This window comes from Sebastes fasciatus, chromosome 9 (genome assembly GCF_043250625.1).
Source record: "Sebastes fasciatus isolate fSebFas1 chromosome 9, fSebFas1.pri, whole genome shotgun sequence".
Classification (NCBI taxonomy): Eukaryota; Metazoa; Chordata; class Actinopteri; order Perciformes; family Sebastidae; genus Sebastes; species Sebastes fasciatus.
In genome coordinates this window covers 22,260,200-22,278,222 of record NC_133803.1, presented here as the reverse complement: position 1 = coordinate 22,278,222, position 18,023 = coordinate 22,260,200, and the positions used below count along the sequence as shown (strand labels likewise).

The following is an 18,023-nucleotide window of genomic DNA, read 5'->3' as shown; positions in this document are numbered from 1 at the left end:
AAGCCAGGCTCTCTTTAATGAGAGAAGTTGGAATCCACAAATGCAAGAACTCCAACAAACTTTAATGAGCCGTGCAACACATACGTTTCTTGAAATATATGCAGCTACCTCTGCCTGTGCTTATGTGTGTGTGGATTAAAGTGAGTGATTAGGCGATGTTTTTTTCTGGTGTGGGTTTGTCACTGTGAATTTTCTCTACAGTCCTGACACTCAACGGTTGTAACCGTACCTTGTGCTCACACACTGCATATATTTAACAACCCTTGTGTTTTGTTTTTTTAAATGTCCACAGTGGAGCACAAAAGGGACAAAATAAATGTAATTAGTAACACAATCATACATGAAACCATTCAACCAAACATTCACATCAGATCAGGGCTTTCTCTTGAACACACCTCCATTAGATTGTCCATCTTCCTGTATTGGCTCTAGTAGAGCACTGCTGTTATTTCCAGTGCTGTAACGTACAGCATTAGGATCAAAGCTGTGGATTTTCTGTGGTGGAGAGAGCAGAGGTGCTTTATGGAAATGAGCCCAGCAACCCTTGCCCTAGCACAGCCATGCCAAACGAGTCCTCGCTGCTTAGCATCTCATTTACATTTAGTGGGGAAATCGACTAATTAATCATGTGGCTATTTACCATCTCATTACTGTGGAGTTTGTGCTCCCTGAGCTGGGCCCACTTCTCAAAAATATTCATATCTCACACTAGCCGGCTTGATTTCCTGTGCATTTTTTACAAGTGGATTTTGTAGAAGTTTTAGGTGTCTCATTTACTTCTCTGCTTGCTAGGATGTAGAGGAGGAATATTTGACAGGTACACTGTGAGTATTAGATAGCAATATTATTCATTTAACTAAAACCTGTGTGTGTGTGTCTGCTTATTCCGCAGGGGGATTGAATGGGTGAGTCTTACCAGTTTCCTATCTTTTGCCACTTCTGCTCCCAACAACATGGGCCTGGTGCGAAATGAACTGCAGCATGTTGACCTGCCTACTGGTGAGAGCCTCTCACACACACACATACACATACACACACATATTATCACCTGTACCTAAGGCTACCAACCAGCACTTTTATATTGTCTTTTGTTCTTGAGGTTTCTGTTTTGCTCAGGGTTCCTGCAGCCTCAACAACAAAGAAAATAGACACTTCAGTCTCTCCCTCTCTTTTTATTTGTTTTTCTGTGTCTATATGGTCCTTTAAGAGACTCTTCTTGTTCTCCTCCAGGGGATACTTACACACTCCTCCAGATTAGATCCAAACTACACAGTGTTAGGGTACCACCGAGGGATGCCTAGCTCTGAAAATGAGATCCTATCATGAGTTCCTGCAGAGCGACTTATATCCCTGCCAGTGTCGGGTCTTTAGAATTACTGCAGCAGCAGTGACCGTTGTGTGTTTGGACCTCCTCCAGGGGTGGAAAGGGAAAGAGAATTGGAAAGTTACCTGACGGTGAAGTAATGAGTGGTCAGGAAGAGATGGTTAAAGGGACTGTTTGTAACTTTTTACACGTATAAATCTACCGGGTCGGGATCCCATGCGCGCTCGCATATGCAGCAGTGATTAATGGAGAGACCTTCGTCTGGCCAGCTAACATTACAGCCAAGCAGGTGAAATATAGAGTGATATTGTGGTTTTAGCTGACGTGTGTCGCCTCACTGTTTTGAGCGATGCTCGTTCATGTCTATTTAGAGCGAGCAAGCGCGAGCCTGACGCTGACTTTCGTTGACTTAACAGCCACAGGTGTCGCTGTTAACAAGCATTTCTGAAAGTTTCAAACAGTCCCTTTAAAGGTTTCAATGGACAAAAATATTTTCTTTTAGTTTAAATGTATGATAATAAATAGATCTACAATCTTGGATACAAATAATTGATGAACACTTTTATCACTTTCACAAATATTTCCTGTTTTTGTCATGTGTGTCTGCTTCATATATTTTAAACTTAAGGGGCCCTATTTTACACCCGGCTCAAAGTGGCACACAACTGTCATTGCTAGCTTCAGACCGACGCAGTTGTCATTTTCATGCCCTGCTCCCATGTTGTGTAAGTAGCACTTGCGCCTATCTGTGCGCCCATGGGCGTGTTGGTCTTAAAATGAGGTGTGGTCAGGCGCGTTGTTGGCACATTGCTATCTTGAGGCAGCAGAAAACGATTACGCCATTGACCAACAAAAACCTGGTCTAAAGTCTGGCACAGTAATTTCCTGCTATTTAAAGGGCGCATTATTCAGATTACACACACACCTCAGTTAAATACAGTGTCGGTGCGAGAACTTGTTTTTTATGCAAAGGAGAACACAAAATGCAGGTGGCAGGTGACCAGTATAATGAAGTAAGCCTCTCAGGCGGGCTGTATTGCTCAACCTGCAGCACACTCTCAGCGCTCTTTGCGCTCCCTCCCCCCCCCCCACTAAACGGCAGCGTTTTGAGGCCGATGGATCCACTCGTTACGCACCGCCTTTCCGGCAGTGCCTGGCTGAAAGCCTGTGCGTAATGGATCTCCAGAGGATTCCATTCAGCCGGTCCGAGCCCCCCGTGTGTTGCATCGGCAAGCAATACAGTTTTCATTATTTGTTAATACATGTTTATCATATTTAGCTCCCCCATGCCGTCTGAACCGGTTAAATAGGTTATTGGTACATTTGCTTATATGCAGTCAAATGGATTTGTTAATAGGACAGGGGATTGGGAAAAGGCGGAGGCAGAGAGTCCACCGGCCAACGACCACATACATCTGCTCCCGCACTTTCACTTTTGCGCAACAGATGTTTCCTCAGCAGAAAACCGCTCGCTTCTCCAGTTTGCCAAATCACCCTTTTAAATAGCAATGCGCCAATGTGCAGGTGCACCTGACTTTTAAAGGGAAATGGAGATGACGATTAATTTAGAGCCTAAATACAACCCCTTTGCCCCTTGCGCCTTACTTTGTGCCCAGTTTATGCGCCGGTTAACTAGCAAAAGTGGAGTTGGACACTCCCTAAATGCACTTGCGTCATGCACTTTATACCATGCGCTGTAGATCGTTTAAATAGGGCCCAGTGTGTTTGGCTTGAGAAGTTTGCTTGGGCACACAAAAAAAGATGGCCACTATAAAGGTTGGGTCACAGAGTCTTTATCCCCAGTTCATTCAGAACAATGGAGAGGGGAAGTCACTTCTTTAATGACTCTCTCTAAAGCACCAGAGTCGTCAAAGTTAACAGTCCACGACATTAGCTTTGGTTACAGGCTCACACCCTTTCCAAAACACATATACTTAATTGTTTTTGTTTTGAATAAGTTAAAGTGACTGAGATCCTCCAAGGTGTCCTTGACTGCAAAAGTTGCTGCTGATAGTGCACATAGGCTGTGGGGATCTCAGTGTCATGTATCACATCACTGATGCACGCGCATGTGTATGTTTGCTTCTTCACAGCATTTTGGGAAATAAGCTTTTTTGCCGTCGTACTATGAGTTAGAAGGAAAAGATCAATATCACTAAGCTCCATTCAAACTGAAAAATATGTCTTTCAAGAACTCCAAAGATGACTTATTTACAGGTTGCAACTTCTACTACATTTAAAAATACATTGTGATTTTTCACAGAGGAAATCATTTTTGAGTTTTTCAGCCTTCTTATTTGAGTTGCAGATGTTCTTATAGTATTTTTGATATAATGTTTTAACGTGAGATGTACAAATGACAGTTGTACCATCCAGCGTTTAAATTACTGCAACATCTGGACATCCTAGACCAGCTTCAGTAAGACTGCAGGCAGATTTGCACAGTCTTGAGCTTGAGCTTGAGCTTATGCTTGTTCGTCTAATTTATTCAGGGGAAAGTGAGCATATTTTTGCATAAACAAGTCCTCAAATAGAACAGCGCCAAAGTAGATTCTGTACTTAAAGATTCTGTACTGCACTTCACCTGTAAGTCTAATCCGCTAAGGCAGACACATTGTGCCCTTTACAGCTGGAGCATTTTCTGATAAGAATTGAGACTCTAGGATGGTAAATCATCTGCCTCGCTCGTCTTACTCAACGATACCTGGTCTCTGCAGCACTGAAAGGAGCTGTTCTGAATGGACATGTTCTTTATCTATGAAAGGATACTCTGTATGTTGCAGTAACTGGGGAAACTCACTTTGCATTGCCTCACAAACGTTATAAATATTCATGATGTGTACAGATGATAATTACATATTATAATTATAATATAATTTATACATGCACGATCATGGCAGGTGTCTTCAGCACTTTGAGACGTCTTTCCAGTAATCATCCACAGTAAGGGAAGAGCCTGAACGTTGTCGTGTTCGCTAGAAAGCATACCTTCTTCCTTTTAAAATGTGACCCCATTTGTGTCTTTATTGCTGTATGCAGGACCTCTCGACACGTGTGTGTTTTTCTCTGAATGCATATTTGACACACGTGATTAGAGCCTGCAGGCTGGTGGTCTGAAGAGTGAGATAATTGACACTCTGTGGAAACAAAAGAGGAAATGATGATGAGGGCTGCATTAGCCTCTAGAGCACCACAGGTCGTCCAAGTTTTCTCGACACCATATGCTTAGCTATCCTGTCCCCTCTCAACATAACTGTTGGAGGTCAACCCCCTCCTCGCCCAAATCACCACAGGCAGCTCTGTCACTTGTGCATTTTAAACAGGCCCCCTTCCTTAGTGTCCTCAGCGAAATCATATCAGCACTTCCTTAGGCAAATGTGATAAGATGCAGCTGAAGGGTATTCTTGTTTTGTTTAAAGGGGCACCTTAATGCTCTGCATAATGTCTGCCTCATTGGCGAATGAAAAGCGGGGATTACAGCAGGCGGTGAGAATAAGTTGTCGGCAGTTTGCTCTCCCCGCTCTTGCGAAAGAGATGAAACCAGGACGCCCTGGCACTGAAGTGAAATGAGATCAATCAGTCTCCTCACAGGTGTAAGGAAAGATACCGTCTTCAGCCTGCCATCATAACCTCCTCTCCTTCACCCGCTCACTCTGTCTCTCTGTCTGTGGTGTTTTCCAGGCCGATGCTTTGCATTCAGAGGCGAGCGAGGAAACGATGAGCCGCCCATTGAGATGATTAAAGTGTCCCATCTCAAGTGAGTTTTTTTAATGCTTTTAACTGAGATGCACGCACTTAAAAACACAATCTGTACATTTATATGTAAACAATTTACACCCACACACACCTTCACCTGACCTGTCTGGAGCCGTCTCACCTTTCTCTCTCTCTATCTCCTTCTGTCTCTGAACATATAATTACATATTTTAAATGGTGCATTGTTCTTCCTTGTTTTTACTGAGGTGTTATAATAACCAGATTTAAATCTCAATGCAGGTCTGCAGAAAGACCTGAAAAGAGCAGATCTACCATTGATTGCGCTGTTTATATATTTTTTGCACACAAAAACCTTCACCAACTCACATTTGTGCAGTGTTTTGGATCTTCAATTTTTATTCAAGCATTCATCATCGCTGCATCTTTTAATGGGACTTTGATATGAAAAGAAATTGAGAAATAAAAGAGCATGCATTTACAGCCATCGCACATTTTCGGAGAAATGAAACAAGGTTATCAGGCGGCCGCTGTCTTTTGTATACTCAGTTCCTCTCGACGTGTTCGGCAGTAAATTCTGATTTCTTTTCAAGCGCACCGTATTTTAACAATGTCAAGCAACCTTTGAGAGTCCGAGCCTTGTGTGAACATTAGAGCTGCAACGATAAGTCGACTAATCTGTTCTATGTAAACTATTTTAATAATTGAATAATCGTTAAAGGAATTTTTCATGCAAAAATGTCAGAAAATACTGTTTTCAGCCTCTCAAATATGGAGGTTACTCACTTTTCTCTGTTTTATATCATATTAAACTGAATATCTTTGGGTTTTGGACTGACAAAACAATATGTTTAAAGGCTTCACCATGGACTTTGACAAAATGAGATGGACATTTTTCACTATTTTCTGACATTTATAGACCAAGCGATTAATCAATTAAGCAAGAAAATAATTGCCATATTAATCGATAATGAAAATAATAATTAGTAGCAGCCCTGGTATACATTAAGAATATTATTAAGTGTATAATGTATTATAGTGGAAAGGGACACCTCTGATTATTCTGCCTACATTAGTTAACTACTGCATCTGTTGCTCAACTTTCCTCTAGAGTGAAAAGAGTAGGCTGCTCTGGAGGCAATGAACACAAAGGTCAGCAGTATACAAAGTCATGGCCAATAAAATATTCTATATGTTTAATGACTGCCGATAATTCACTACCCATATACATATGAAAAGTTGATTTTATAAGTGATAAAATGCACTGCTGCTCAATTCAAGACACTCAGGGGATTTGCTGCAACATCCTTACTTGCTCTTGTGTGGTCTGGTATAAACTAATATTAGCTATTAATGGCAAAGTTAAGGTAAATATTGCTGTGTAACGTACATTACTGCGTCAGTTTGCTGACTTACCTACTGTTACAATAGCTTAGCATTGTAGCTAAATGCTGAACAGCTTTTAGTATTATTCTATAAACTGTCACTTGTGACTGCTATTCAGCAAAAGTTGCACAGACTCGCTTTAAAAGCAGTAAAATAAAATATATGATGTACTACTGTCTGACTCTACACACTCTACACACTCTACACACCATATCATGGGGTAAAAGGAGGTGAAAAAATCTGTTATTACTGGACACTGCATCATATCTTTTTTTTTTTTTTATCTAGATTATCTTTTTTATTTGAACCAGGCTGCCATAGATCACAATCTTATAATAGCACAGGCCGGGGGGGTTGTAGTTACAGGGAGATGGATAGGGTAACATGGTGCTGCAGTGTTTCTGCACTGTTGAATTCTGTTTCTCCTCTACAGCAGCCGAAGGTGAAGGTATTTGCTTTTGAGCAATTGCCTGGTAGCTTTTTAAGAAGTGGAGCCACATTTTTGGCCAGATCTTTGTCCTGGGTTAGGTGGGGTATTCAGACTGACTAACTTCAGGTCACAAGTCTAAATATTGGATTCATATGTACAAGAACATGCTTGTATAGTTTAAGAGTTGAACACAAAGCAGGGATGGTTTTGAAAACTCACCCTTGTTGCATTTACTGTAGGCTCAACATTCACCAATCTAAAACTTGATAGCGTCACATGAACACACAAAAAAACTTTCAGAAACATGACCAGATAAACTTGAATTCATGCTGCCACTTTTATTGCTGGTAATCTGACACATGACGCAGACTCAGCATCCAATGTTTAGACATCCAAGCCACACGGCAAACAGATTTTGAGACCCCTCTCTAAATACAACAACCACCAGAAACCTTATAGTGGCGTTGTCGGAAGTGTATGTTTTGAGATTGATTGTGTGTGTTTGTGGTGTCCATCCTCAGACAGTACCTGGTGGTGGTGTTCAGAGACAAACCCCTGGAGCTGTGGGACACCAGGACGGGGACGCTTCTCCGGGAGATGGCTAAGAACTTCCCCACTGTTACTGCATTGGTACTGACAAATCTACAAACTAGGGCTGTCAAAGTTAACGCCACTAATTTCTTTAATGTGTTAACACAATCGATCTTTTGGAGGTTGGAGCGGGTTGGAGTGAAGATACTGGTATCATGTGTAACCAGAAAATCTAAGGAATCCATTGGTACCAACCATGTCATGTTAGCTTGTCATGAAGGAGGCTAAATAACGCTACGAAGTTATGCTAAGTCTTGGTGAGGAAAAAGTGGCATGGCCATTTTCAAAGGGGTCCCTTGACCTCTGACCTCTAGATATGCGAATGAAAATGGGATCTATGGGTACCCACGAGTCTCCCCTTTACAGACATGCCCACTTTATGATAATCACATGCAGTTTGGGGCAAGTCATAGTCAAGTCAGCACACTGACACACTGACAGCTGTTGTTGCCTGTTGGGTTTGAGTTTGTTTGAATATTTGTTATGCTAAATGCAGTACCTGTGAGGGTTTCTGCATAATATTATCATTGTTTTGTGTTGTTAATTGATTTCCAGTAATAAATATACATACATTTGCATAAAGCAAGCATATTTGCCCACTCCCATGTTGATATGAGTATTAAATACTTGACAAATCTCCCTTTATGGTACATTTTGAACAGATATAAAAACGTGTGATTAATTTCTGCTTAATCATGGACAATCATGCGATTAATCGCAATTAAATATTTTAATCGATTGACAGCCCTACTACATACTAATAAAATAATGCTTCATTTACCGATCCTTATTTCTGAGGTGCATACTGTAGAAAGTGAAATATAACAGAAATAACAGGGTTGCTTATTTAATATACTGAACTGCATATATGAACATCTTCAGTTAGAATATTTACTTTACCAAAACACAGTGCCGGTGCTGTAATAACACCCATTGTTGACTCTTCCCTTTGTTATTAGTCTCTTATTCTGTGGGGTGGGCCATCTGAAAGATTAGTCTGAAAAATTTCCCCAAGCTCAGCAAAGAAGCGAGGCTTCATTAGGCCGGAGAAATGCTCATAAAACAAGAGTTATGCTGGATAAACTTTACAGTGCGGCTGTAAAATCTCCACAGCACAAATAAAAAAACGCCAGTAACCTTAATAATACATGCTGGCCTCCCCCAGCCCCATATTGCTGTCTCATTTCCATATTGATTACAACCTTGAGTCAACCAGACTGCAGCCACAGTGGTCCAGCAGTTAGACAGGACGGCCGGGAAAAACAGCTCTCCTGTGTGCCTTACTTTAATTTATGTGAGCATCTACTGTACGGATCACTTCTCTTTCCTCCGTTCTCAATCTGTCTGCATTTTGCACAGTGATCAAATGTGTTTGTGTCTGGGTCTTTGTCTGGGTTTGTTGCTGTAACTGCAACCCTATCTCTGTGTGTGTGTGTGTGTGTGTGTGTGTGTGTGTGTGTGTGTGTGTGTGTCTGTAAACAGGAGTGGTCCCCGTCACACAACCTGAAGAGTCTGAAGAAGAAGCAGATGGCAGCGAGGGAGGCCATAGCTCGGCAGACGGTGTCAGACGCCGAGCAGAGTAGCGTCGAATGCACAGTCATCAGGTCAGCGTTATGAAGCTTCACAATTTTGTTATTGGAAGCTTTTTGCCAGGATAGAAAGCCTCCAGGCAGAGTTAAAGGTACTATGTGAGGAATTGAAATTGGATTTTTTTTTTTTTTAACGCTGTGCCAGACAGCAATTTGTGACACTAACAATTTGAATGTTTGTTTTTTTTAATTTAACAGTTAATCCTCAAGGCTGTAACGATACATTTAAGATCCAATATCATCAATGCAAAGTTAAAATATCGATACATAATCATCATCCACTAAAAGTGCTTGTTTTTGCCACTGACATGTTCAGATTGCCATTATAAGTGTCTGACAACATTATGGAAAGGACCCTACAGAGAAATAAAATGTTTTTTTTATTTCACTTGATCCGGTCTCCCGCTCAAGGAGAAGTCACGTTGTGAAATCTGAATATCCGTATACTCTGGCAAAAATAATCTCTCAAATAAATACGGGCAGCGAATTCACAGACCTCTTCCACATTGTAGAAATCAACTGAATATTCAGCCATGACATTGAAAAGCTTTTATTGTTCTCCTTCTCCTTGAGAGAAACAATTTCCATAATGTCAGACACTTGTAATACCAATCAGAGCCTGTCATGGTAAAAACAAGCACTTAGTGGACGTAAATCACGGCGCCAGCTTGCCCCAATAGCACCATATTGCATCCTGTGAGCGCCTGCTGTCTACAGCGTTATCCCTCAATACTGGACCAGTTTCAGAAATTGTTGTTCCTATTAGTCAGTTAAACACAAAAACATGGGAAAACAGGGTCCAGGTTGGATGTATTTTTTCTTTTTATGAAATCTTTATTTCTATTTTTTACCCCCTGGGGTACATGTACCCCTGGTAGGGAATCACTCACTTAGAAGAGAGTGGTAATGCCTTACCACTGTCAGCTGCAGAATACCAAGATGTCCAAGTCCTGCCAGAATATTTCACACTAGAAAGAGTGCAAAAAGCCTGACATGTTTCTCCACTCCAGTCTCCTGCAGGATGCGGAGAGCAAGTCAGAGACCAGCCAAGCCATCTCAGCCAGGGAGCATTTTGTATTCACTGACACAGACGGGCAGGTCTACCACATCACCGTAGAGGGCAACACGGTCAAAGATGGCGCACGAATTCCCCCTGATGTGAGTCCAGAGACTGTGTGTCTTTCTTATGTCTCTTTTTACTTCATATCCTCCTGAACTACTTCAAGGTCATCCTCACTGATCCTTGCACAAAGCCATTCCTACTTGTTTCATATCTCTTACTCGACATTCAATCTCATATTTTGTTAATCCTTTCTGTACACAAAGATCTAAATCTGTCTTTCCTTTTCCCTGTTTACACTCTGAGGAACATCAGTATGTTTCCTATCACTACTTCTATCTCTGACCGTTTCCTATCTTCTCTCTGTAGCCGTCTGTTATCTGTCAGATCTGTTAATCAATACTTTCCCTCAGTGTTGTAACCTACACTGTCACGTATACTGTGTTTCATTTTTACACACTACATCCATCATTGTGCAGTCATTTATTTTAGATAAAAAAAAAACGACAAGTCCCTTTTTTGGGGTCTTTTTGCTATCTTCTTTTCTTCTTGCTCCAGCATCCTCTCTCTTATGTTCAAAGGTTAAATCTTTTTTTGCAACATGTACGATTGTCTCCCAGTGTCAAAGAGAATGAAAAGATGTTACACATCAATTACTTCACTGCATTTGCGATCAAACATCTGCATTGTGTCAACATTTTTATCTCATTTTGGAGCTCAAAAGGAACACTGTTTTCTGGTTGTTAGCCAGCGCCTGCAGTTTCCTCCTCTATAAAGTAAAAGCCATCACTCCCTCTCTATATCCTGTGTCCTTCAGGGTTCTTTTGTGGGGCTTGTGTGGGGGATGATATACATGTTGGCTCCACAACAAAAAAGTGTTCAACCTAATGTGCTACAGCTTGATGTTTTTCGCCAGGTTATCTTTTTGCTGCAGAGAACAAACAGTCAACTGAATGTGTGTGATTTTGCGTGTGTCATCAGTTTGTCCCAGGTGGTGTTTTGCACGTGTTCTCTCCACTGGTTCACAGCGTGACTCAGTCTGAAACTGTTACTGTATTTACCTGTAAAGCATCTCACAGTGACTTAGCTATTAATTTGCTGTGACAGCAAAATGGCCCCGGCTGGTAAGCCGAAACAAGCTTTTACTGAAGACAGGTTTCTATTTTCACCTGGATGACTACAAGATGTGGTGGTAAAATCATAGCAGCAGGATGTTTTTACTTTACAAGACGACGTGTCACGACTAACAAAGAGCCCTTTGACTGTTAATTAAAGAAAGGTGTGTAGATAGACAGACCGACCTCCCTTACTTTCTTTCTTTCTTACTTTCTTACTTACTTATTTTCTTACTTATTGTGCCTTCAAATGGTGTCGTGTTTATCATGTTCACGAGAAGAATCCATATGAACGCCCCCCTATTGTGATATTCATGACCTCGCGAGTGGAAAGTTTCTGAAAGCTCAGAGTTCACAACTTGTGACGTGTTTGTTGACGTTGTCAGAGATGGCGTAGGCCATAGAAATTCAGGCGCATTATAAGTTAATATATTGTAATTTTAGTCGTATATTGTTTTTCTTCGTAATTTTATAATATGTTTGAGGAATATGTTGATATTCCCAACAGCCTCATCTTTCTCCTCTGTCGTTATGCGTTTGCATTTCCTGCATTATGTTACCCTAGCTTACTAAATTGTTAGCCTCTGGGGCTTCTAGACGCCAACAGCGACGTTAATATTGCCGTTGCTTAGCAGCGGTGTTCTCACGACTCAACCACTTGAACGCCAAGCATATTGTGTACACGACTTCCCGTGTTGTAAACACGAGCTCAGGAGCTTACTTTATTGTCCACCTCATTGGAAATTGGTCTTTGGCTTCCTCACATACAGCAAAGTTACATACAATACACATAACACAACACACCATTGAAACATAAAAACTATACAGTATACAATAGTGCAATGGGCAGGTAGCAGCAGGTTATATAAATAGTAAAAGACAGCACATCTTATAAAGTAACTAGTGTTCCCTGTTTCAGTCATTCTGAGTTCAGTGCCTGTATGGCAGAGGGAATAACACACTTCTCATACTGTATATGTTGCGGCCGACCCTTGGGACCCTAAATCGATGGCCTGATGGGAGCCGCTCAAACTCTGAGTGTAGTGATAAAATGCTTTCAATCAGGCTTCAACACCAAAGCTCCTCAGCTTCCTGATTAAAGACAATTGCTAATTGGCTCTTTTAAAAATGCTCTCTGAGTTCTCATTAAAAGTTAGGGCCTGATCAATAATTGTATTTAAAATGTTTAACTTTTTCTACAGGCTGGTTATTGAGTATGACGGGGAGGATGCTACTTGTTTCACTTGGTTTGTTTGTATTATAACCCAAGCATCCGTTTCCCCAGAGTAACATAAAGTGTAGGCTTTTGTTTGAGAAGTTGAGAAGAAAACTTTGTCTCCAGGAACTTTCTTGGACTCATTATCTAGTTGTGACTTTTGTCGAGCTGAGTCAAGCTACAGAGTAGATGGCACCTTCTGTTGTTTGTTGTTGATTGCTCACATCTATCAGCAAAATTTCATACCATATCACTAACACTCCATTTTTTTCTCCATTCAAAATGGCAAATTCATCATCTAGTGTTTCTAAAGGAAAGTCACCATAGCATAACCAATTCTCTCAGGTCCATTCCTGAGCAGCAGATTGGATTGTTAGACAGCCTGTGTTTTGCCGGCTCACTCCCTATGTCTATTCACACCAACAGCACTGACAGACACTGAAGGTTTACCTGGGGATTTTAAAGCCTTATCTTTGTGACAGCTACAGATTCATTGTTCAAAGATTTGCATACCTCAAAGGTTTTACAGTCCTTTCAGGATGATGGAAGATCTTCATATCTCTGTCAGGGAACTAACGGAAACTCTCCTAAAAAGTTTTGTCCTATCATTCACTGGGTACACGCTGAAGGTGAGCTGACGCTTTATGTCTTCACATCAGCACTCTGTCTTGTGGCGCAGCCTCACTTAACCTCAGATGTTGTGCTGCCTACCACTCGGCTAGAGAGTTTGATTTTTTTTTTTTATATTAGAGGGAAAAGGCAATTTTTATGCTGTTGGGATTGCACTTTTTAACTACCTATTGATCGGCTGTATTAAAGCCAGGGTTGATAATCATCTTCATCTTGTTTTATTTGTTGAAATTCTCATTACATCCCGACAGCAATCAATAAATCAAATGCTCTGACAAAAAAACTAGAAAAGAATGCAGTATGTGGTTGTTGCAGGACTGTAATAAGCCCGTCCGATAATTTTATACGGCCCGAATGAAGTGATTGAACGGCCTGCCTGCTCACATGCGCGTCACCAGAGTCTTCCACAAGCTGCTAGCTTTACAGCTGTAGGCACTAACAATAGTTTGATGTTTATGTTCATTATATGTTAACATCCATAATGATGATTTTGGAGGAGTGGCTTTGGAGGGAGGCCTGAAGGGATGGGCTGGCACTGTTGCCGACTTGGCGACTTTTCTCTCTAGATTTATGGACATTTGGAGCTAGGGCTGTTAGCTACGTTCATTGGAAAAGAGTTGGCAACACTGGGCTGGGTTTTTCGGTTTGATCATTTTAAAAATCTAGCATACTCTTGCTAGTTTCTCGAGATTACCGACCCTAGCTTTAAAGAGGAGACTTGTTGACATCATAACATCATTGTTTTTATGTCTATCCTCTAATTATGTGGAGGATGATCATGGACTTGTGATGATTTTTAAAGATGGACAGGGGCTATCTCAGTACTTGAAGGGTACAACCACAGTAACGGCTAGTAGTAGGGTAATTCTTGCTCTATAATTTTGTGTCTGTAAATAATAGAAAAATAATCAATACAGGCAAGATGCTTAAAATCAAGACATACTGTCAAAACTGTTGAGTAGATTTTTTAGGTTTACATAATATGCATGAATTAATTGTGAATCTTTGAGCAGGTGCGGCTGTCCTTTCTTATTTGTTCTCTTGCTCCTCTCACTGAATATATGCCTTCTTCCTGTGTTGCAGGGCAGTATGGGTAGTATCGCCTGCATTGCCTGGAAAGGTGACACCCTGGTGCTCGGAGACGTTGACGGTAATCTCAACTTCTGGGACCTCAAAGCTCGTTTATCCAGGTAACGGCTAAAAAACTTTTTAATGCAAGTTTCAGGCCTCTTACTATACTCTACTTACAGTATACTACACCACTACCTACAATTCTCCAAAGCACTTATTTGTGATTTATTGGGTTTTTATATATTTGTTTAATTGTGTTTGTTGTTTTAAATACATTTTTTATGCCCAGAATGTTCATGGATCGATCGTCTATGCTGATGTTTCTTACTTTTTTAAAAACAAACAAGAAAGAAATGACCGTGGGGAAGGAAGGGAAAAAAAATAAATCAATGACCGATGCTGCTGATGCTTTCAGGGGAATACCAACACATCGTGGCTGGGTGAAGAAGATCCGCTTCGCCCCGGGGAAAGGCAACCAGAAGCTGCTGGTCATGTACACAGATGGAGCCGAGGTCTGGGACACCAAAGAGGTGAGGCTCCACACACCAGCTCTCGGCAGTTGCCGCCGTCGACATGTCATTATAATAAAATTGATTGGTTCGTTTTAACACATTATAAACTCCCAGCATGCATCACCTGACCACACTGCATTACTCACATAAAAAAAATCTGCACCGGTCTGCAAGTTCATAGCAGTGGTTTTACATTTGAACAGATTTAGTGTGGCAGAATTAATGTGTTAGCGCTGTAATCACTGAAGCACTACAATAATGTGGTGGGGTGTATTTAACTAATGTCCTCTCTCAAACTAACGCTGTGGTAATAGTGTATCCGCTGTAATTGTCCTGTTGTTTTAAATAATCATTAGAGTGCACTGTGCACATACACAAGCCCTAAAAGCTTCCACTGACATATATAAGCTCAACCACAGCAGGATGGATGATCCTGGTTCCTGTAAGCGACATGCATCCTCTTAAACTTTGTTTACCAAAGTCGCCATCATCCTGAAAGTCCTCTCTCTGCACCGTCTTCATTTCACCTCATCTAAGAATCCTTCGGGCTAGTTTGCGCTCCAATTCATCATTTGATCTAACGTCACAGACTGGACTTCTTTTGTTTATCTGTATCCACACCGCAATATTTGTTAGCTCACCCAGCAAAAGAAAAATATTGAAAAGCAGATGGATGTGGACACAGATCGATGCTCTGGTGTTTTAAGCAGCATGGGGTGGAGGGAGAGGGTCCCACTGGAGCACTATTGTCTGGGTGGAGGGATGTGTTTTCTTGAGGGGAGCTGAGATAAGACACAGTTTTCAGTCCCCAATCGTAAAAGCCAGACGGCAGATGGATCAAGCTGCAGAGGGCTGGAAAGAGAGGGAGGAGCAGGAGAGAATGAGGGAGGAGAGGAAGAGCAGGAGAGATCTCGGAAATGCTTCAGCGCTCTGCTGACAGCTGGGTTACACCGACTCCCATACAGCCCCATAAAAAGCCAGAGAGAGAGGGAGGTTTTGTAGAACACCTTCTGAAAAGCCTGTTTGTCCACTGAGTCTTCCATTCTGTGTCGTGCTGTACTCAGTATCAATTAGTTTACAGTTGCATCCATCCTCTGCTTTCGATCATCACATATTGTGTCTTTCTCCTTTTGAATTTTGTAGAGAAGTGGTTCATTTCCCACCATTTCCATAAAGCAGATGCTTTAAAAGAAGCTTTACGGTGGCAGTTTGAGATGAAGTACCTTCGCCCTCCTGTCTTGCAGGTCCAAATGGTGAGCAGCATGCGGATCGGGCGCAACGTGAACTACCGCATCCTAGACATCGACTGGTGCACGTCAGACAAGGTTGTTCTGGCCTCTGACGACGGCTGTATCCGAGTACTGGAGATGGCCATGAAGTCTGCCAGCTACCGCATGGATGAACAAGACCTGACCGGTGAGCCAGAGAGCGAACAACGTGAAGGAATGAAAGAAAAATTGCATATAGGATTTAGAGGAGAGGATTGGATAAAGGCTTGATGCTTAAGAAATAATGTGCTTTTCTAAATATCTATCCAATTACCCATTGCAGTACATAATGACACATGATGTATTACTACTAGGGCTGTCAGTCGATTAATAAATTTAATCTTGATTAATGGCATGACTGTCCATAGTTAATCACGTTTAATCACACATTAATCGCACATTTTTTATCTGTTCAAAATGTACCTTAAAGGGAGATTTGTCAAGTATTTAATACTCTTATCAACATGGGAGTGAGCAAAAATACTCTTAATGCAAATCTTTGTATATATTTATTACCGGAAATCAATTAACAACACAAAACAATGATAAATATTGTCCAGAAACCCTCACAGGTACTGCATTTGGCATAAAAAATATGCTCAAATCATAACATGGCAAACTCAAGCCCAACAGGCAACAACAGCTGTCAGTGTGTCAGTGTGCTGACTTGACTATGACTTGCCCCAAACTGCATGTGATTATCATAAAGTGGAGATGTCTCTAAAGGGGAGACTCGTGGGTACCCATAGAACACATTTTCATTCACATATCTTGAGGTCAGAGGTCAAGGGACCCCTTTGAAAATTGCAACGCCAGTTTTTCCTCACCAAAATTTAGCTCAAGTTTGGAGCGTTATTTAACTTCCTTCTCGATAAGTTAGTATGACATGGTTGGTACCAATGGATTCCTTAGGTTTTTTTTGTTTCATATGATGCCAGTATCTTCACTCTAGCTTTAAAACTGAGCCCGCTACAACCTTAAAATCACAAGTTGCGTTAAAGAAAATAGTGGCATTAAAACAAATTTGCGTTAACGCGTTATCACACTAGCTTTGACAGCCCTAAATACTACTCATGATGGCATGAACAGCCATGGCCTAATATTGTGTTCTCTCTGATCTGTGGGGATTATGTTCAGATCCAGTGTGGTGTCCTTACCTGCTGCTGCCCCGAGCTGCCCTCACTCTCAAGGCTTTCCTCCTGCTGCAGCCCTGGTCAGGAACCTTCACCATGGACATAACTCAAGTGTAAGTCTCAACTCTGAGTAAGTCACCGTTCATGTGTCCACTCTAAAAATCATCTCCTCTCTTCAACTTCACCTGACCTGCATGTCTTCAGGTCTGTGGGATGAACCCATGAACTCCCAGAAAAAGTGAATACTTGGAGAATATACAACAGCAAAGATTTTTTATCAACAGCAATGTGTGAGCGAACCTTTTCACTGCTCGAGATGCCCAAAGCCAGTCTTCAAAATTAATGTCAGGGCTGACCAATGTGTTTTATTCATTGAAATCTCAAGAAATGAGTATGAAGAGGTTTTTAGCTGCCAAATATATTTTATTTAAAGATGTTTGGCCCAATTGGTTTTAATGTAGACTCATTTTCAAGCTGATTAGTCTCAGCTTCACCAGAAACATGAATCACTTGAATTGGGATCTTGGTCAAACCTTAACAAATCCATATTACATCAATATTGTGATATGAGACTAAATATCGTCTTAGATTTTGAATATCATAAGTGTTGTCTTCTCCTGGTTTTAAAGGCTGCATTACAGTAGAGTGATGTCCTTTTCTGAACTTCCCAGACTGTTCTAGCTGTTGTATTATTTGTATTTACCCACTTAGTCATTATATGCACATTACTGATGATTATTTATCAAAAATCTCATTGTGTAAATATTTTGTGAAAGCACCGATAGTCAAGCCCACATCATCGTCGCCATATCGATGGTGAGGTATTAGATCAAATATATCGTGATATTTGATTATCTCCATATCGTCCAGCCCTACATCCCGATTTAATACAGTTTCACTTTGGATTTGAGGCTGATTTTGTTTCAGTTTGAAGTTACGAACTACAACTAGTTGTGAGCAGGAATGATCCAAAGATCCAATTTA

At 41.1% G+C, this 18,023-nt stretch overlaps 1 protein-coding gene across 2 annotated transcripts in view; it reads left to right on the top strand.

The window, feature by feature from the left end:
• wdr11 (WD repeat domain 11) overlaps nt 1-18,023 on the top strand; it is a 65,585-nt gene that overhangs the window by 33,753 nt on the left and 13,809 nt on the right. For both annotated transcript variants that reach the window (XM_074646667.1, XM_074646666.1), the window contains exons 12-20: nt 893-999; nt 5,006-5,081; nt 7,376-7,484; nt 8,928-9,049; nt 10,045-10,192; nt 14,139-14,245; nt 14,542-14,656; nt 15,883-16,054; nt 17,044-17,152. In XM_074646667.1, the coding sequence (XP_074502768.1) occupies nt 893-999; nt 5,006-5,081; nt 7,376-7,484; nt 8,928-9,049; nt 10,045-10,192; nt 14,139-14,245; nt 14,542-14,656; nt 15,883-16,054; nt 17,044-17,152 (1,065 nt within the window). The remainder of the gene's footprint in view (nt 1-892; nt 1,000-5,005; nt 5,082-7,375; nt 7,485-8,927; nt 9,050-10,044; nt 10,193-14,138; nt 14,246-14,541; nt 14,657-15,882; nt 16,055-17,043; nt 17,153-18,023) is intronic.